At 36.8% G+C, this 21916-nt stretch overlaps 1 protein-coding gene across 5 annotated transcripts in view; it reads left to right on the top strand.

Moving 5' to 3' along the window:
* Positions 1 to 21916, top strand: part of RAPGEF6 (Rap guanine nucleotide exchange factor 6) — a 220554-nt gene that overhangs the window by 168707 nt on the left and 29931 nt on the right. For all 5 annotated transcript variants that reach the window (XM_069591597.1, XM_069591598.1, XM_069591601.1 and 2 more), the window contains 3 exons: positions 2527 to 2684; positions 10164 to 10404; positions 12162 to 12545. In XM_069591597.1, coding sequence (XP_069447698.1) covers positions 2527 to 2684; positions 10164 to 10404; positions 12162 to 12545 — 783 coding nt within the window. The remainder of the gene's footprint in view (positions 1 to 2526; positions 2685 to 10163; positions 10405 to 12161; positions 12546 to 21916) is intronic.

Below are 21916 nucleotides of genomic sequence, written 5' to 3' on the forward strand. Positions count from 1 at the left end.
AAGAACTGGCAGGTTATTTTCAGAAATCAAAGAAAGACTTGTATTTTTTTAAATTCTTTATTATTTATGTAGTGTGAATTGTAGGGCTTCCCTGGGCTTAGTGGTAAAGAATCTACTTGCCAATGCAGGACACATGGGTTCGATTCCTAAGTTGGGAAGATCCCCTGGAGAAGGAAATAGCCACCCACTCCAGTATTCTTGCTTGGAAAAGCCCATGGACAGAGGAGCCTGGTGGCAGCCTGCAGTCCATGGGGTTGCAAAAGAGTTGGACACGACCTAGCAACTAAACAACAATAGCAGCAAGTGTGAATTGTTGCCGAAATATTTAAACAAAACTATAAGATGTGTGCGAAAGCCCCACCCCCCCGTATTTTCTCTTATCATGAGCTATTTAGCTCTGATCTTTAGGGTTATACCCCTAATTATAAGGAACCAACTTAGCAGAAATAAAAATTTCTTATCAAATAAGAAATTTGATTCCCTTTGCCTTATCATAAGATTAGACTGCATTCTTTCCCCCAGGAAAGCATTTCCTCTCTCTGTAGTGCCTTTACCTGTTATGCACATACTACCCCCTCTGTTTTTCATTTTGAATTAGGTAAAATCCTTTCTAGATATGTATTGTTCTATTTTCATTTCAGTAAAAGTGCTACTATCTTCTAAAAAGTAGGAATCCTATTTTTCTCTGTGCCAAAATGTTCACCTACATTATTTTATTTAATCTTTGCCATAGTCCTAGGGTATCAGTAGTAGTATTCACAATTTTAGATGAGGTAACCAAGAAGCAAAGAAATTTCCGTGAGGTCACACAGCTAATAACCTAGGTCTGTTTGACATAGCTTGCTCTTGAAACACTTAACTGCTTTTTTCCGTGTTCTCATGCTTCTCCCTGACTTCTCTTTGTCTTATCCTGGCTCTCTTCCTTTGCTGGCTACTAACAGTCCTTTAGCTGTTTATTTAGCAATCCTCTAAATTCCATCTTGCATAGTTTTCTAATCTGTCTAAGTCCTATTTTTAACTCCTAACATATCTAGGAAGTACCCTATATTATTCAGATCTTAATCCATCCCAAGATCATAGGTAAGTATTCTGTGATAATTATTTGTATATGTAGCAAATACTGGGTAGAATGCTACACTGAAAAAAAATATATATAGATGGCAATTAATATTAACCTAAAACATTTATTTTAACCAGTGCTTAGAAATAAGTAGTATTTTGGTTGTTGATGCTAATGGAATCTACTTTTCACTACTGTCCTGTGTTTGTATGGAACTGTTTTTCTTACCCTGTGTTTTATAGAATTTGAGGGGTATCTAAACTTTAAGTAACAGGGTTATGTTTGGTTTTATTTTTTCTCTTGGTTTTAGAATTGCCTGTTTAACACCTCTGAAATATTTTAAAGGAAGGGTATTTGCTTAACATGGCCATTTAATAAATGTTACTTGTTTTTGAAACCTTTAAAGGGAATTAACTTTCAATGGCTGGCTTTCTGCTTTGGTTTTGATTGTGTCATCTAGGGAACAGCCAAGTAATTAGACTTGAGAGATCACACAAGAAATAATGCGCCCTTAGAATAAGCTAGAGCCTGTGAAACTCTTCGTGTCTCTCTCCCTTGGTCGCCTTTTCTCTTCTGCTTTCGGTTTGTCACATATACCGCCACTGTCCTTTGCTGCTGTTCTCTGTGTCATCTTCCTGTTTTCTCTTCTCTGTACTTGGTGACTGAAGCGGTTCCCAGGTTACTCATATGTTTGAAGACCTATCTTACTTTGTCACTTGAGCCTAGCCCCCTTGTTTTCTACAATCTGCCATATTTTTGTCTTGGGTGCAGACCAGCTCTATCCTTTGCCTCAAAGGTTGCCAAGCTTTTCCTTCGAAAGGAAGAACCTTGCAGTGGTGTGGCTGTGCATTGTTGGATACATATCTTAGTGTCTAATGAAGCTGGCAAATCTCAAGATCTTCCTATTCAGGTTCATTTTCTCTACCAAAACCAGCAGAAACTAAATACGAAATAGAAGCATTTCTGTGTCATGTAGATCCCACCTTTGAAAAACACTGGAGTTAATTATGTAAAATCTATAGTTGGCCCTGCTCACCTGTGGTTCCTCACATCTGTGGATTCAACCAGCCAGGGACTGTGTAGTACTGTAATGCTGACTACCACTGAGAAATATCTGTGCATAAGTGGACCGGCTTAGTTCATACTTGGATTGTTCAGGGGTCAGCCATAATAGAATTATCTAGATGTATAAATAAAATTTTATTTGAGTATAATTATTAAAAATAATTTAGTGTTGTTTTCAGTATTATACCTGTCCTGTTTTTTTAATTGCTATACTATTTAATTAATTAATTTATTATTTATTTATTTATTTACTTTTGGTTATATTGCTGCGTTTGGGGTGGCCTTTTTTTAAAAATCACCACTTTGAATTGGTCCTATTATGCCTTGTGCACAGAGAACAAAAATGTTTACTATTAAGGCTCCTCAAATACTTTAAAGTGATATGTGGCATTCTTTTGAAGTGATGGAGGCCTGAGCCAGTCACAGGATGACAGCATTGTGGGGACAAGACACTGCAGGCACAGTCTGGCCATAATGCCTATCCCTGGAACACTCTCGTCCAGCAGCCCCGACCTCCTCCAGCCTACCACCAGCATGCTGGATTTTTCTAATCCCTCAGGTAATTGTTGCTTATTTTAGACAGCCATATTTGTACTGAATAGATAAGTAGATGGTTGAGCCATGTGTAACAAATACTAGATTTGCTGGCAGCCCTCTTTTTTCACCTCCATATTTTGACTTAATGCAGAAACACTAAAAAGATGATGCCTTTTTCTCTAAACTGGAGTGATGGTACTTTCAGTATGAAAGAGAAGTACGTATCTTTTGGTAACCTTAATCCAAGCAGTGGATGAAAACAGGGATACTTCTTCTCAATCAAGAAACATGTTACCCAGAGTGTGGAAAGGAATAAAGCAAATTATTTTAATCTAACTTGTCTCACTTACCTTCCTCTGTGATGTACAGAAATGTGTTAACAGTTTTTTAGAAACACTGATTTTTCTCTCCACTACCTGCAACGTTTTTTTTACATCCAATATTGTTAAAGTACTGTAGCATCTTTTTCATTGGTGTTCATACTTTTGGTGTGGGGCATTGAGTTTATTTTTCTGTATCTATTTACGCTCAGAGGCAGAAATTGTCATCTAACTGTGTAACCTAAAATTTCTTTATAAGGATGGAACATTTTGAAGATTTATTTATATATCTACTATTTGAATGGGTTTGAGATGGCTTTCAATAAAAGATGCATACAGTTAAAAACTGAAGCATATATTTGATCCAAGGAGAGGAGGGAAAAAAGCACCTCCTCAAAGATGCATATAGTTATGATAAGCTTCAGTTTTGATGTTAAAGCTCTAACAGCTAGTGGGAAAAGGGAAGAATTCTGTTATTCTTCACCTGTTTCGAGAGATTCCTAGGCCCAGTGATCTGTCTTTGATACATCCTACTCTCTACGTGACTACCAGCATCCTTTCTAGAGCAGCAGTCTCCAGCTTTTTCTACACCAGGGACTGGTTTCGTGGGAGACAGTTTTCCCATAGACTAGGGGGCAGGGATGGTTATGGGATGATTCAAACACATTACATTTTTGTGCACTTTATTTCTGTTATTACATTAGTTCCACCCCAGAGCATTAGGCATTAGGTTCTGGAGGCTGAGGACCCCTGTTCTGGAATGAAGGTTTTAATGACCTGTTACTTGACTTAGAAATGTCTAGTGATTTTTATTTGTTCTGGATTCAGTCGTGAGATGGAAACCACTCCATGTATTTGATCAGAAGTTAATATCAGATATTGTTACCAAGTATAAAGTAAACTGTTTTACATAAAAAGGTAAGAAAGCAAGCACTAAAGTGTCACAGTGAGGAAGCTGCAAAGTGGATTCAGCTTCTGGTGCATGAAGGAAATGCCACCACCAGGGTGAAGGAGTATCATTTGAGAGATACAGGAGCCACATACCCACACGTAAGAAAATAAGGCAGCAGGTCGCATACTTAACCTTGCAGTCTACCTTCGGTGCTCCCTTTTGGCAAGAAAAAAATATGGTTTGCAGAGTCCCAGCCCCATTGTAGCAGGGTAGTTGTAGGTTTGGAGCCTAAACACAGTAACTTAATAACAGCTGGTATCCAGTTTTTACAGGATAATTATAAACCCCTTTTCTAGCCTCCTGTTATACCATTCTCCAAACTGTTACTTCTCTGTCTCTCCTGATTATGGGACATACCTTCAGAACTCTCTTTCTGTGCATATATTGTTTGCTACCTCTAGTGTTTTCTCCTTGCATATCCCAGGAAATTTTTTTTATTCCTCAGTGCTGAGCCCAAGGGTTACCTCATCTGGGGATCTCAGGTTCCTCTGATGCAGAATTGCTCTCTCCTTTTCTAGCACATTATCATTGTCTGTCTGACTTTGTCCTGTGGTAGCATGGGAATTTATTTCTGTGTCTGTGTGCGTATGTTCCATAGCAGTATTTCTTAAACTGCATTCACAAATAAAATTTTAAATACTACCAAAGCACAAATTAAATATTCATCTGTACTTTCATAAGACAAGTATTTAGGGATGTATGATTTATAACTTGATTGACTTACAGTTATACGTTTGTATTTTTGCCACTGGTGTATTTAGAAGTGAGGCAGGGTGGGAGGTAAAGGATGGGTAGAGAGGAGAGAGAGAATTTGGGGATTTAGCTAGGGAAATGAAAGAGGTTAGAATTATTAAAATTTAGAAACTGTAAACCCCATGGCACTGAAGTTCTGATCTCTGAAGAGGATATACTATTCAAGATTGATGGCATAATTCCTTCTTTGAGAACATGTTGAAAGTGTTGGAGATGCCCTTTTACTGTCTGTTCAGAGAAAGTCAGTCTGCAAAGCTCAGTCTGCAGCCTTTGTCCATATCAGCAATATGAATGAACACACAGAAGAGGAATTTAACTTCAAATTATATTTTTAAATCTCCAGATAAGCAACTTTATTTAAAGCCTTCTGTAGTGCTGTTTATATTTATGGTGAATAAAATATTTATTACCAATTCCAAATTCAGCTTGGTGAATCATAAATGACAGCACTGAATTTTAGTTTAGCTGTGTACATCACATATGTGTATTGTAGTACATGTGTGACATCAGCCAAGTATGACTAACTTTTATCAGTCTACATCTCAGTTATGTTTTTGCTGCATATTTTAAATTGTTATTAGAAAGTAAGGACAAAGCTACAGAACTGTTTAATACTTTGCTTTTGTTTGCTGACTTTTTTATGGTTTTGCTTTGTTTTTGCTGCCTACAGCTGTTGGTTTGTACTGTAAGTATCTTGAAGACTTGGTATTTTCTTGCTTATGTTTGTGTGTAGTGTTTTACTATATGATTAAAAGTCAAATGATACAGAATTGAATGAAGTAGGCAGCAGAACTCCATACACTTCAAAGGTTGCCAGTGTAAACTGGCATATATTCTTTTAGCCATTTTCTTTGAATATATATGTCTTTTATACCCATTGACTCAGAGTAGACATACTGTTCTGTAACTTGTAAAAAGTGTTTCAGAATTTTGGGTTTAATGTGACATGAGGCCTAAAATAATTCAGAGTGTAGCTAAAAGGATTTGAAAACTGATTTTTTTTTCTAAGTTTGCATATGGAACTTTTTGCTTACTCTTTTTCATTTAATAGCACAAACTTTTAATTTGACATCTTTAATATTCAGTAAACTTCATACTCATTTTGCATTGCAAGTCTGAGTTATTTTAACTAATTTTTAATTGTAAAGGAACATATATTACAGTTTTTATTTGCAGAGAAAGGATAAAATATAAAAGTCTCTGCTTTCCAGAATTAACAGTTGTTCATTTGCTTCTATATCCTTTCAGAAATTTCAGAGCACATAAAATGTATGTACTGTTTCTTTCACTCCAAATGATATAATTTCTTTTCCATTTAGCCCATTTCACCTAGTAATATACCCTAAATGCCTTTCTGCAGCAGGATGTATTTTGCCACAATATCTTGAACATTCTGTTTAACCATTTCTGTTTTAATGGATGTTTGCCTAAACCTCTGGGATTACATATCTTTACATGCTTTAGATTTACATTATTAATATACTTTGAATTTTGTCAAAAAATCTTGTCATAAATTTCTTTCTTGTTATATAAGTATCTATGAAATATTATCTATTTTCTATCTATCTAAGTTTCTCCAGAATTTAAAATATTTGCTTTTTGACCCTTCATAGAACGAGTTTGCCAGTCCTTAAACCATATCATTATACTTGTACCTTGTGTTTGCTTTGTGAACTTTTTACTGTATGGATTGTCTTATTTACTTCATTATTGTGTCTTTCCTTGAACTACCACCTACTCTCTTGAATATAAGAAAATCTCTGCAAAACAGAGACTTTCTCCATCTCATTTGTTACTTTCGCTTCATCATCTGGAACACTGATGATGTAACGGGTACTCCATAAATACTTGTACAGGGATTAACAGTTTAAAGCAGAATGAAGAGGTATTCCTTTGTTTTTTTGTTTTTCTTTTAATGGTCATCTTAAATACCTAAAAACTTCTTCCATTTTTAGTATAATGTCAGGGTCAGACACTAAAAATAGAAGAACTTTTTAGGTATTTTAGATGATCTTTAAAAAAACACAGCAAAAGACTGCCTCTTCATTCTGCTTTAAGTTGTTAATCACTATACAAATATTTATGGAGTACCTGTTACATCATCAGCAGACTACAGTCAATGGGGTTGCAAAAGAGTCAGACACGACATAGCAACTAAATAACAACAGGGTCAAAACATGTGTCCTTATCTCACTTTTAAATTTTACTTAACACTAGAAATTTTGCCTTGGGTTGAAAGTATGGATATATGTGAATTTCAGTTCTTGAATTCATTTACCTATTATGTAAGAATTTTAGTATGGAATATTAATCATAAGACTAATAAATGCTGTACTTCTCCAAGATTGTTTTTAAATGTCTGTTTTCCTTACAGGATTATATTTTTATGTGTATTGTAGCTTCATACCTAAAATTTGAAATGATTAGATCGTTTTTGTTCTTGATTCAACTTTATTCTAACTTCATATTTATCATTTAACTAATCATTTAATGTTTGAGTGTCTGCCGTGTTTCAAATATTATGTTTAGCATTAATTATGGTGTCTTCCCACTAATACTTTTGTGAAGAAAATATATGTATTATACAGGTAACAGTTCTAAAATGGAAAGAGAGATTTACCCCAACACTGATATCAGTGTGGAGATATTTTTTCCTCTAATGTGTCTCAAATTTTCAAGTTTGGTTTTCAAAATTGGCATTTATTATCTTGGCAAATTCACCAGGATTTGGGTTATGTAATATCCTTTGGGTAATTCCATTTGCAGATCTGTTCTAGAGCTATCCATTTATGATGCCTGAATCCTTCTTATATGACTATATGACAGTTTGTCCTTTGCATGTGAAACAAGTGGTTTTAACAGTGTGAATATAAGAGAATGTAACAGAATACAGCGTTTGGAAGGATGCACAAGGTTCCTTCCCTGATGTCGTAGTATGTTAGCAGCAAGAGAAGAAATGTGTGCAAACTCCCAATCTGTCTGTTTGAATAAATTTCTCTGAAGAAATTAATAAAAGGAATCAGAGCATCTCTTCATTCCCTCATGGTCAGCCAGCTTGGCTGGCAGCTGCTCAACCCCTAAAAACCTAGTAAACAAATGTACCTCTAAGCCCTGGACAACTGAGACCTATTTTTGTGAAGAGGATAGGAACAATACAGATAATAAGTAGTTTTTTGACATCTTTTATTGGGTTAAAAGGGATAATGAAACTCTTGTCCAGTATCTTTCTTTTGGAAAACTGAAATTTCCAACTTCCTGCATTTTCTAGCCCAGAATAGAGAAGCAATCTCGTTAGCATGCCATAAGAGCCTACCTTATGCCTGTAGACTTAGAAACCTGATAATGTCAGCAACATCTGAAGGACTGACTCATTTTCAGAGATGTATGAACAGGAGGCAAAGAGGTGTTTGGTGACTCAGACCTTTGCATACCTCAAAAAAAGGCAGTTTGGCGTGTATATCTTACAAAAGGGGCCTGAATAGATGAAGCATTGTGCTTCCAGTTTGACAGTAAACCCAGAACATTCAACATTTGTCAGCTAAGAATCCTTTTCCTGGAATTGTATTCACATGTATTCAGTTGACTCTTCCAATACTGGGGGTCAGTCTTTGTGTGGTAGCCTCACTGCGAACTTTATTCCGTGAAATTATTTCCTCCCACATCTGTTTCATTACTTTTCTCTTTCATTTAGCTAGAATTATGCCTCTGGTGGTTTTGAGACAAATTTCTAATTTTTCTTTTCCTCTTAGATTTACAGTGTATACAGTGCTAAGAAGGTAATGCTACACAAATGATATACAGTGACCTGAGCCACCAAAATATTCCTAGCTCATCCCCATTACACACATGATACAAATATCCACAACAATACATTTTTCCTAATTAAAAATGGAAGAAATTTTTGTAATTTATTATCATGAAGAAATATTTAGCAGTTGTTTGTGTTGTAAAATCACTTTTCAATTTAATTATGTTAAAAATTAGCCCACTGTCATCATATGGGCTAATTGTTCAGGAAGCTTTGTTCTGGAAGCTTTAGCCAATGCCATATGAATAGAAAAAGCAATAATGTAGAGTAGGAAGGGGAAATATCATTATTTACATGTTTGTACTGCATGAACATTTATTTTAAAGTAGCATTAATCTACTAATAGCAAACATCACAAACACTGAGATTTAACCACATGAATATTTTAAATGTTCCTGTGTTAAAATATATAAATATAAAATCTGAAAAGACATTGGCCACTTTATAGCAGATTCTATTGGCACCTAGTATAATTCGGTAGGAAAAAGCATAAAGAATAACAAAAAATATTTTTAAAAAGGAATAATGTTTCATTAAACCAGTGAGTTTCACCATGAACCAAAGAAGTGAAATACAAAATAATGACACATTTTTGGAGGGAAGAAATGCATAGGGCTTTCAAAATGGGAAAAAAAAATTCATAAACAGTTTTGATAAGAATGTGACTAAAATTGCTGTCTTTATACCCTAGGATGATAAAACATTATAATGTTTTGAGAACAGTTCAGAAGTATATTTCCAAAACCGTAACAGTATGCATGCCCTCTAACTCAACATTTCTCTTTGTTTTGGATTTTCCCTGAGGAAATAAATCAGATTGATTACAAAGATTTATCTACAGGAGAGTTTGAGATGGAGGGAAATTATTTATCATAATTTACTTATGATAAAGGAATGTGATATGCAAGCTAAATGATTTGTGATTAGGACTTGATTCATTTCAAATTAGGAAATACAGATTGTGGAGTCCTATGCCTCCATAAAAAGTTTTGTTGAAGAATATTTTATGACATAAAATGTATCTAAAAATGAAAATTTCATGGCTTTCAAATCATATGCATAGTATGGCTTTATTTTCTTTTTCTTGGTGTTTTTCTGTGAACATACACTAGTATTTTGACACCAGAAAAGGTACATTTATTTATTTATTTATTTATTTTCTATTAGTATTTGTTTATTTTTTTTTTCTTTATGAGTATTAACATTTTATTTTATTTTATTTTTTTTTAAATTTTAAAATCTTTAATTCTTACATGCATTCCCAAACATGAACCCCCCTCCCACCTCCCTCCCCATAACATCTTTCTGGGTCATCCCCATGCACCAGCCCCAAGCATGCTGCATCCTGCGTCAGACATAGACTGGCGATTCAATTCACATGATAGTATACATGTTAGAATGTCATTCTCCCAAATCATCCCACCCTCTCCCTCTCCCTCTGAGTCCAAAAGTCCGTTATACACATCTGTGTCTCTTTCCCTGTCTTGCATACAGGGTTGTCATTGCCATCTTCCTAAATTAATAAGTGCAGCTATGATTTCTTTTAACGTCCTTGAAAGAGAAATATATATTTAACTGTTTAGAGAGATCATTGTTTTCTAAATTATGTTTTGAAGAGTTTGAGTCATTTTCTGTAGAATAACAGAATACTGTTTTGTATTTATACAGATATTCCTGATCAAGTTATAAGAGTTTTCAAAGCAGATCAGCAAAGTTGCTACATTATCATCAGTAAAGACACTACAGCTAAAGAAGTTGTTTGTCAAGCTATTCATGAATTTGGTTTGACTGGTGCATCTGACACATACTCTCTCTGTGAAGTTTCTGTTACTCCTGAGGGTGTTATAAAACAGAGAAGACTTCCAGACCAATTCTCCAAATTAGCTGATAGAATTCAGCTCAATGGAAGGTGAATGTGCTTATTAATGAATACTCATTTCTGCATGTGTTTTTGAAGATTCCATGTTAAAAGACATAACGTTGAATAGGAACATCATGTTTTAGGGCCACTGAGTTCTCTCTAAAATTAACATAGTGTTTTTTTTTTTTGTTAGCCTTCTGTTGTCTCCATGATTATGTAAATAGGATCTTAAGAGTGTTAGCACTCATAAGTGCTACCCAGAAGTGAGAGAAAGGATCAAAATGTTCTAGCCCTCCTGCTAAAATAAAGTCTTTGAACCAGTGGTATAGTCCAAACTCTGTTTTTTACAGAGGGAGATGATACATATCTTTATTATATGTATCTGAGTAATATATATATTAATTTATACATTTGCTTTTTAAATGATCAGTATGGACTTTGGGGAAAAGAAACCATAGTTTACATAATTGTTTTAAGTATTTTTCATTTTATGAATATATGAAAACTCTAAAAATGTTTTAAATGTGCTCTGAAAATTATTTTCAACTTGGAAATAGTTTCAGTAACATTTGTATTTTCGTGATTTTTTTCTGGCAATAATACAATCTTTTTAGTGAACCCAGATTCATATGTAGGATGAGATCCTTAGAAGCCTTAAAATGACTATCCATTGTGGTTGCTATTAAGAGAGAATAGGTTAACTCTGCTTTTGCTGATTGTATCCTGGAGCAAGACTGCCCAGATTCAAATCCCTGGTCTGGCTGTGTGATCTTGAGCAAGTTATTTAGTTCCTCTGTGCCTGAATTTTCTCATCATAAAATGGGATGATAGTAATAGAACCAACTGCAGAGGAATGTTAAGAGAATTGAGTTAATAAACATAACATAATTAGATCTGATTTTACTATCTACAGTATGAGTTTCAACTCATTATTTATGGTAATCTCTTAGGCATGTGAATAGTTAAAAGGTAGAAGAAAAATAAATATAGTTCCTTGACAGTATAAAATAGATGGACACAACTCAGGCTTAGATCAAGTTGTATATTATTAATAGAAAAGAATGAAGTAAAAACCACTTGTGATACAAAATGTAACCTCTTCTGCAGCAACAGTCCTGTAGAAGATATTTCCTAATTATGAATTCTTTACTTGTCTCTTAGCTTTTAAGTGTCATAAAATTGTTCATCTAAAAAGATGAAAGGCAAATGAAGATCTTTTTTATGGCTACCAATCAATGCCATTTGCTGGAATGAATTTTTGGATTTATCAAGGGAGAAATCAGTAGTGGAAGTTTCCATTCTGTATGGGTTTTATTCTTCTTTGCTTTTCTTGAAAATTTAAAGTTAAGAAGAAAGTGAGCGTAGCAACACCTTCCAAATAGAACTGTAGACAGTCTTGATTCAGGAGTTTACTCATGCTGTCCATGAACAAGTATTTTGTATAGTACCTATTATGTGTCCTGCATCCTTATAGAGCCCTGATTAAAACTTTGGTTCTCAAGAGTATACACATGATTGTTCACACAGCATGTGAATAATTTCTTAAAAATCATTAAGTTTTACAGTGTAATCAACATTACTTTTACACTTTAAATTCATAGATGTTAAATGGTAGAATAAGATAACTTCTTCAAAGTCTTCTCATTTAAAATGTTAATTTTCCATTTTATTTTTAAATAAATATTCTGCTGTCATTTCTGACAAAAAATCATTAACAGTATAATGATGTTTTGACAACAGTGATAAAGAGGAAATGTGCTCTTATAAATGTGGAATCACTTATAAAAGCAATTTTTTCCTTTTAGGTATTATTTGAAAAATAATATGGAAACAGAAACCCTATGTTCAGATGAAGATGCTCAAGAACTAGTTAAGGAAAGCCAGCTATCCATGCTACAACTAAGTACTATTGAGGTGGCCACTCAGCTGTCAATGAGGGACTTTGATTTATTTCGTAATATTGAGCCTACTGAATATATTGATGACCTTTTTAAGTTAGAGTCCAAAACAGGAAATACTCACTTGAAAGAATTTGAAGACATTGTAAACCAAGAGACATTCTGGGTTGCCTCAGAAATTTTAACTGAATCAAATCAGCTTAAACGAATGAAGATTATTAAACATTTTATTAAAATTGCACTTCATTGTCGAGAATGTAAGAACTTCAATTCCATGTTTGCAATAATAAGGTAAGTTTGTACAAATATTTCTGTATGATTTTGTCATGATACTGAACTTGAAGCTGGTTTTCTTCTTAGGTATTAAATGAGCAGGAGAAGAAAAGTTCAGTGAATATATTTTTATATAAGTGTTGTTAGATTGAACATATTTTCCGTTTTGGCGATACTGGTTTTTTCTCCTTTTGTTTCTTCCATCTTTCAGTCACTTAAACAATTTTGGTAAGTATAGGTGGTTCCCTGCCCAGTGTTCTCCCCCGTGGGGGATTATACGCTCTTGGGTATATGCCCTACTGTGCATGAGGCATTACCTGATTCACTGTGATTTGACATTGAAAAATCAATGCACTACAAATTGTTGATATTAATGCACTAATTTAAAACTGCTATTTTGAAGTGACCACAACAGCAACAGATAATAACGGTAACCATTTGGTGACCTCTTCCTGTTTCTCACAGACTATATGAGGTATCATTGAATGTGTTCCCACTCAGACAAGCTGGACCATTAGAATTATGAAAATCCTTCAAAGTTTATAAACCCAGGAAGTGTGGGTGGTTACATGAGCTTCTAGGAACCTTCCTCCTTCTCTTCACTTACTATGAGAATCTAGGTGTAGGTACTTTATTTTCTGACCCTCATCCAGCACAATGCTGATCACAGAAGGATTCCTCCTAAAACAAGTCTAATTTTAAAGGTGGACGGTAGTAGTAGTGTGGTCCTTTTAAAGGTCATGTACTTGTACGTGGTAGCATAATAACTACTGTAACTAATCCCATCTGTGCATACTCTCCCAAAAATTACTTGTGATTTCTTTCTAGTATTCACAAGAGATAAAATTAAAATCTTTATAGCAACTTCTAAATCATAAATCTGCCATGGTAATAGAAAATTCCTTTATGAAATTTAACCAGTGGATGCAGTAGAACTAGACATTGTGGAAGAAGCGCTGACTAGAGATTAATAGAGTGGCCTTTAGAATCTGGTGCATCTGTATTTGAATCTTGCCTCTTCCATGTGGTAGCGGTGTGTCAAGAGAAAACTGAAGACCAGTTTCTCCTTGTGGAATTCAGGACTTACACCAACTACCTCACAGTTTTTAACAGCTGAGTCTAAAACAAGGGAACACAGACTCCATCGATAAACAATTAGAAGGGTAGAAATTGAAACTGTTCGTATAGGAAACATGGAGTAAAGAATCTGAGAGTTACCAGCTCAGTTTTGGAGTACTCCATTAAAAAAAAAAAACAAAAAAAAAAAACCTGATTGACTCCAGAAGAGATCTCTGTGTAGAGTGTCCAAAGAATATGGCAAAGGGCTAAAAACCGTATCTTAGAGGCCATCCTCAAGGTGAGGGTAAAGAAGCGAGTCCATCCAAAGAACTAGAGTACTAATACAAGAGATAGTAGACAGCATAGTTAGGATAGTGTCATTAAAGTCAAGGAAGTAGAATGAGAGAGGACGGTGGAGAGCAGCCCCAAGATGGGTGTAAAAAAGGCCAGACCTTTGGTTAGGAAGCTTTGCTTTGGTTAGGTTGGTTTTGTTATGAAGAACATTAAATTCATGTAAAGTTAATTGCTTAGTATTCCTACATTTTATATCACAATGCATTACAACATATAAAGGACATATTAACTTTACAGCTGAGATGAAACAGGTGAATCAGTCACCTATGACTGGAATTTATAGCATGTTTTATTTATTTGAGTTCTCGTTTTCCTAAGTCTAGCTAAAGAATTGTCAGTTTTATTTATTGTTTCCGAATACTTTTTCTTAGTTTCATTGATCTTTTCTGTTTGTTTTTTTTTCTGATCTTTTATTTATTTCTACTTGGATTTTTGTTATTTCTCAAATGGGCTTAGTTTCTCCTTTTTCTTGTTACATACGTTAAGTAATTTATTTGAGGTCCTGGAACTGCTCATTATCAGTTTAGATCCTGGAACTGCTCTTGAAGTATCCCCCAGATTTTAATTTCCCCTTTGATTTCTCTGACCCATTGTTTGTTCAAGGGAGTATTGTTTAATTTCCATATATTTGTAGATGTTTTATTTTTCCTCTTGCTGTTACTAACTAGTTCACAAATTGTGATCAGAAAAGATAGTTGGTATGATTTCAGTCTTAAATTTGCTGAGGCTTGTTTTTGGCCTACATGACCTAACCTGAAAGATGTTCTGTGTGTGCTTGAGAAGAATGTGTGTTCTGCTGCTATTGAATGGAATACCCTTTATGTATCTGTTGTTCAGTCACTCAGTTGTGTCCAACTGTTTGTGACCCCATGGACTGCAGCACGCCAGGCTTCCCTGTCCATCACTGTCTCCCGGAGTTTGCTCAGACTCATGGCCATTCAGTCGGTGATGCCACCCAATCGTATCCTCTGTCCACCCCTTGGCCTCTTGCCGTCAATCTTTCCAGCATCCGATAGGTCCATTGATCTAGAGTACGGCTGAAATCCACAGCAATTCCTTGTTGGTATTTTTGTCTGGGTGATTGATGCATTGCTGAAAGTGTGGTGTTGAAGTCCCTTGCTATTGCTGTATTGTTTTTTTCTCCTTTCAGATCTGTTGGTATTTGCTTTAAGATAATTAGGTGCTGTGCTGTTGAGTGCATACATATTTTCATTTGTTATGTCTTGCTGAGATGGCCCCTTTATCAGTATATAATGACCTCCTTTGTCTCAAATTACCAATTTTTGGCTTAAAGTCTATTTTATCTGGTATAAATCAGTCTTCTCTTTTGGTTTCCATTTGCATTGAATATAATTTTGCATCCTTTCACTTTGAACCTGATTGTATCCTTTGGGCTGAGCTGAGTAGGCAGTATATAGTTGGATCCTTTTTTATTTACCAGTAATTGTGCCATTTGATTGGAAAATTCGGTCCACTGACATTTAGAGTAATTTTTAAAAATTATTTATTCATTTATTTTTGGCTGGACTTAGTTTCCTCTGTTACTTGCGGGCTTTCCCTGATTGCAGCATGTGGGGGCTGCACTTTGTTGCCGTGTGTAGGCTTCTCCTTGTGGTTGCTCTTGTTCCGGAGCACAGGCTCTGGGCACGTGGGTTTCAGAGTTGTAGCACACAGGCTCAGTAGTTGGAGCCCATGGGAGGGCAAGCAGATTTAAATGGCTGAGGCTCACAACTCTGGAGCGTGGGCTCAGTATTTGTGGCGCTGAGGCCCAGCCACTGTGCAGCATGTGGAATCCTTGAAGACCAGTCATCAAATCCAAGTCCCCGCTACTGGCAGGTGGATTCTTGCCACTGCATTGCTGGGGGGTCTTAGAGCAGCTGTTGCTATGTAAGCGCTTCCTGCTGCCATCGTACTGTTTCCTGGATGTTCTGTAATTCCCTTCTTTCTTCTTTACTCTGTTGCTGTGTTCCTTTGTGAACTGAGTTTCCTGGTGGTATGCTCTGATTTTATTTTCTTCACCTTTTGTGAATCCACTATGGGTTTTTGCTTTGTGGTTAGTTACCATGACACCTACATGAAACCTCCTAGAGATGTAACAGTCTATTTGACACTGATAAAATTCCAGTCACATCCAACTCTACCCGCTCTTTTATGTTTTCATTGTCACAGTTTGCCTTTTTATGTAGTGTATTCATTTGCAGATTGTAATAGCAAGTGTTGTTTTTTATATTCTCATCATTTAACCTTTTTTCTCTGGTTTAGTGGTTAATATGACATCATATTTCATTGTTGAGAGTATTTTTTAACTGTATACTTATGTTTATCAGAGCATTGTATATTTTCATATGTTTTCACATTATTAGTGTCATTTCATTTTAAGAACTTCTTTTAGCATTTCTTATAAGGCAGATCTAGTAATTATGAACTTCTCAGCTCTTGATTTCCGGGGAAAGTCTTCTGTTTCTCTAGGATAACTTTGCCAGATAGAGTACTCTTGACTGATAATTTTTTCCTTTCTGCACTTTGAGTGTATTAGTCCACTCTCCTGCTTGTAAGTTTTCTGCTGAAAAGTCTACTGGTAGTCTAACGGGAGTTCCCTTGTAAGTTACAGTCTTCTTTTCTCTTGCTGCCTGTAGAATTCTTTCTTTCACGTTGACAGTTTTATTATTATGTGTCTTGGAGAAAGTTGTCTTGGATCGAAATAATGGGGTCATCTGTTAGGTTCATGAACTTGGATGTCGAGGCCTCTTCCCGGGTTTGGAGATTTCTCAGCTGTGCCTCTTTAGTGGTCTTCTTTCTCCTCACTTCTCCCTCTGGAACCCCAGGGGTTTGTATCTTGGGTGTTTTGGGTTTTCTTCCATAATGGTTTCCCAACTTTCTTCATTCTTTTTCTTTTTTCTCTTCATTGGCTTTCTTCATTTTTTTCTTTTTTTCATGCTTTTTTTCCTCCTCACACTGAGTTATTTCAAAGTTCCTATCATTTATGATTTTTCCTTCTCTTTGGTCTCCTTGATGTTGCTACTCTCTATTGCAGTTTTTTTCATTTCATTCACTGAATTCTTCCATTCCAGAGTACTCACATGGTTCTTTCTTGTGATGTCTGTATTTTGATTATGTATTGTTTTTCTGATTTCATTGACTCATCTTTCTGTTTTCTTATAGCTGATTGAGTTTTCTTAAAACACCTATTTTAAATTCTTTATTAGGTAAATTATGGATTGCCGTGTCTTTGATTACTGGAAGATCATTGTGAACTTTTGGTGATGTCATGTTTCCTTGTTTTTTCATGTTTCAGGGAGTTTTGCATTGCTTTTTCTGCATTTGAAATTGCTTTCATCTTCTCTAATTTTTATGAGTTGCCTTCAGGAGAAAAAAATCCTTTTGTCATTCCTAATACAGATTCTGAGACTTTCTTTCTGGCATTGTGTAGATACACCTGCTCCAGGCTTCTTGTTCCCTCTTGGGCAGAATTCTGAAGCTTGTATGTTTTCTCTGTATCCTAGGATGTACCATGTCAAATGCCAGTATGTCTCTTTTATTTTCCTAAAGGTATTGCTACAGCTCAGATTTGTGGTTTCTTCTTCACCCACAGACTACAGCCTGTTTTCTGTATGTTTTTCCTCTCTTCCAGAGCTTTCTTTTGGCACCTTGCACAGGAGCCAGTATCAGAGGGGTGGAAGGTGTGGGTTTGAGCACAGTGAGCTGCAGTTACTCTTGGGTACATCAGGAGGATTTACAATTGAGGTTTTCCTTTGTCTCCTGGGGAGCTTCCCTGATGGCTTAAATGGTGAAGAATCTGCCTGAAATAGGAGACCTGAGTTCAATTCCTGGATCGGGAAGATTCCCTGGAGAAGTGAATGACAACCCACACCAGTATTATTGCCTGGAGAATCCCAGGGACAGAGGAGCCTGGTGGCCTACAGTCCTTAGGGTTGCAAAGAGTCAGACACAACTGAGCAGCTAACACTCAATTTATGTGTCTTCTGGATGGGCTTCCTGTTGGAATCCAGAGGCAGTTAGCAGGAACTTCATTCCTTTAATATCCTTTTGGAATCTTACATGCTACTCTTCTGATCTGTTCCCTCCTCCCACTCATGGAGCTCCCACTTTAGTGTTCTGGATGCTGGAAGAGAGAATGAGTGTCTTTAGCAACACCCCACATGGCTTGAGCAGCCAGACATTCCCAGCTTGCTCTCCCTTTCCCCTGTTGGAGAGATCAAGAGCCATCTAGTTTAGGCTTGAGTTATGCTTCCTTGCCTTTTGCTTTGCCTTTCACAAAAAGCAAAGGAGAAAAGGAATGATATACCCATCTGAATGCAGAGTTGCAAAGAGAAGCAAGGAGAGATAAGAAAGCCTTCCTAAGTGAACAGTGCAACGAAATAAAGGAAAACAATAGACTGGGAAAGACTAGAGATCTCTGCAAGAAAATTAGAGATATCAAGGGTACATTTCATGCTAAGATGGGTACAATAAAGGAGAGAAATGGTACAGATATAACAGAAGCAAAAGCTATTAAAAGAGGTGGCAAGAATACACAGAAGAACTATATTAAAAAGATCTAATGACCCAGATAACCACAATGGTGGGAATCACTAACCTAGAGCCAGCCGTCTTGGAGTGCAAAGTTAAGTGGGCCTTAGGAAGCATCACTATGAACAAAGCTAGTGGAGGTGATGGAATTCCAGCTGAACTATTTGAAATCCTAAAAGATGCTGGTATTAAAGTGCTACACTCAATATGCCAGCAAATTTGGAAAACTCAGCAGTATCTACAGGACTGGAAAAGGTCAGTTTTCATTCCAGTCCCAAAGAAGGGCAATGCCAAAGAATATGCAAACTACCACACAATTGCACTTATTTCACATTCTAGCAAATAATGCTCAAAATCCTCCAAGCTGGGCTTCAACAGTATGTGAACTTTCAGATGTTCAAGCTGGATTTAGAAAAGGCAGAGGAACCAGAGGTCAAATTGCCAGCCTCCATTGGATCATAGAAAAAGGAAGAGAATTCCAGAAAAGCATCTACTTCTGCTTCATTGACTACACTAAAGCCTTTGACTGTGTGGATCACAACATACCAGAAAATTGTTAGAGATGGGACTACCAGACCACCTTACCTGCCTCTTGCAAAACCTGTGTGCAGGTCAAGAAGCAAGAGTTAGAACCGGACATGGAACAAAAGACTGGTTCCAAATTGGGAAAGGAGCACATCAGGGCCGTGTATTGTCACCCTGCTTATTTAACTTATATGCAAAATATATCACGTGAAATACCTGGCTGGATGAAGCACAAGCTGGAATCAAGGTTGCTGGGAGAAAGATCAACAGCCTCAGATATGCAGATGACATCACTTTTATGTCAGAAAGTGAAGAGGAACTAAAGAGCCTGTTGATGAAGGTGAAAGAGGAGAGTGAAAAAGTGGGCTTTCAAACTCAACATTCAAAAAACTAAGATGGCATCCAGTTCCATCAAATTCATGGCAAATAGAAGAGGAAACGTGGAATCAGTGACAGAATTTATTTTCTTGGGCTCCAAAATCACTGCAGATGGTGACTGCAGCCATGAAATTAAGATGCTTGCTCCTTGGAAGAATAGCTATGACACACCTAGACAGTATATTAGAAAGCAGAGACATTACTTTGCTGACAAAGGCCCGTATAGTCAAAGCTGTGGTTTTTGCAGTGGTCATGTACAGTTGTGAGATTTGGACCATAAAAAAGGCTGAGTGCCAAAGAATTGATGCTTTTGAACTGTGGTGTTGGAGAAGACTCTTGAGACTCCCTTGGACTGCAAGATCAAATCAGTCAATCCTAAAGGAAAATCATCCTGAGTATTCATTGGAGGGACTGATGCTGAAGCTTCAATAATTTGGCCACCTGATGAGAAGAGCTGGCTCATTACAAAAGACCCTAATGCTGGGAAAGACCAAAGGCAGGAGGAGAAGGGCCGACAGAGGATGAGATGGTTGGATGGCATCACTGACTCCATGGACATGATTTTGAGCAAGCTCCGGGAGGTGGTGAAGGACAGGGAAGCCTGGCGTGCTGCAGTCATGGGGTCGCAGAGTCGGACATGACTAAGCAACTGAACAACAACAATAATGCTTCTTGGGTGAGGAGTGATGCCAACAAAGTCAAGCTGTTCCTATCCCGTTGCACTCACACTCTTCTGTTCTGGTCTACTTCAGCGGAGTGCTCAAACTTCTCCTCTGGAAACCTGGACTTCACGAAGTCCCTCTTGTCTGAAGGTGACCACCCAAGTCAGTGTTCTGCATATGTTCCCAGTCCATAGCTGAAAGGGGCCAGAACCATTTCATAGTCTCCTCTAGATTCCCCACTCCCATACCCAAATCTGCCTGCCTATTACCCAGTACACTGGGGGGTAAGTCTCCTCTCCGGTCCCTTGGTCCATGCTTCTGGGTCCCACTGTTCGTGGATAGATGCTGAATTTTTGTTGTTGGGGTAGGGATGTCTTATGACACTATAATGTTGACATCACTCTCTCCCCTTATCTCCTGATTGGATTTTGTTTTCTAGTGATTTCTTAAAAGTGCTTTTGGAAATGATTTATCCTAAGCATATTCAAAATATTTTTCTGTTGCTTTTGAACTTCGCTGTCACTTTATCTGGCTTTAAAGTTCTTTTCTAACTTGTTATTTCTTGGGAACCTCATAGATAATTGCTCTACAGCTAGTGTTTTATATAGTTGTGCAGGTTTCAGAGTTTACTTCTCATTTTATTCCCTTATCTCGGAAGTCATTTACCTTCACATGGGTGTTTCTACATCTCATTTAGTTCTGTGTCAGGTTCTCTGAAACTGTGGTACCTATTCTATAGATTGTTCTTTTGTTCCTGGATGGTTTTCTCAAATTGTACTTTTGAAGATTTTTTTCACTTCCCTTATTTTTGTTCCTGCTTCAAGGATACCAATTATATAAATTTTAGATTGCCTTTGTCTTCCATATCCATTATTTTTTCTCTGAAAAGAAAGTGAAAGCGTAAGTCACTCAGTCGTGTCCGACTCCTTTCAACCCCATGGACTGTAGCCCGCCAGGCTCCTCTGTCCATGGGATTCTCCAGGCAAGAATACTGGAGTGGGGTGCTGTTTCCCTCTCCAGGGGAACTTCCTGACCCAGGGATCGTACCCAGGTCTGCTTCACTGCAGGCAGAGTCTTTACCATCCGAGCCACCAGCGAAGCTCATTTTCTCTGTCGTTCTTCTCAACTGTGACCATTTCCATTGATTGGTTTTGTCAGTCCTTTTAAGATACTTGCTCAAGATCTGCAGTATCTTTTTCTTTATGTAGGTTCCAGTATTGCCTTCATTTTTCTGATAGTTGTGGTTTTTCTTCCAGTTTTTCCTGAACTTGTTAATTTTTTAAATCAATAGATATTTTCCCTAAACTCTTATATCACTTCATTGCTCTTTGTTTACTTTATTAATTCATTTGAATCATGGATACTAGGGTCATTAGTCAGTTCCAGTTTTTATTGTCGGATTCTTTATGGTCTGTGTTTTTCCTCGTAGCAGCATGTTATGGCTCCTTTATTCATTCTTTGTTTTTGAAGGACGTGAGTTTTCCTATACCATCTTATCTGCAGGAGATTCACATGGGAGAAGAGCCAGGGAAGTATTCCAGGCTAGCAGAAGTAGAGCTTGCATGTGAATTTTTTTTTTACCTATAACTTCTCTCCAGCAAATGGAGATACACAGTTTTGTGGCTGCTTACAACTCAGTTTCTCTCTGCTGTCTTGTGTCACTATTAAACTGCTTCTTGCCAAGATGTTATATCACTGCATACACTGTTTTAAATCTTACTTTTCCTGACATTCCCTGGGGAAGAACAAGAGTCCAGCCCCTTCCTAATTCTATCAGTCTATGGACCCTGCTTTGTTGTTCCAAATAGGGGATTGCTGGTTTTGTCTTTGGAGTAAGTTACCTGCTTTGGAGTGCTATCGTTTATAGCTTTCGTTGAAATC

Source organism: Ovis canadensis, chromosome 5, assembly GCF_042477335.2.
Source record: "Ovis canadensis isolate MfBH-ARS-UI-01 breed Bighorn chromosome 5, ARS-UI_OviCan_v2, whole genome shotgun sequence".
Classification (NCBI taxonomy): Eukaryota; Metazoa; Chordata; class Mammalia; order Artiodactyla; family Bovidae; genus Ovis; species Ovis canadensis.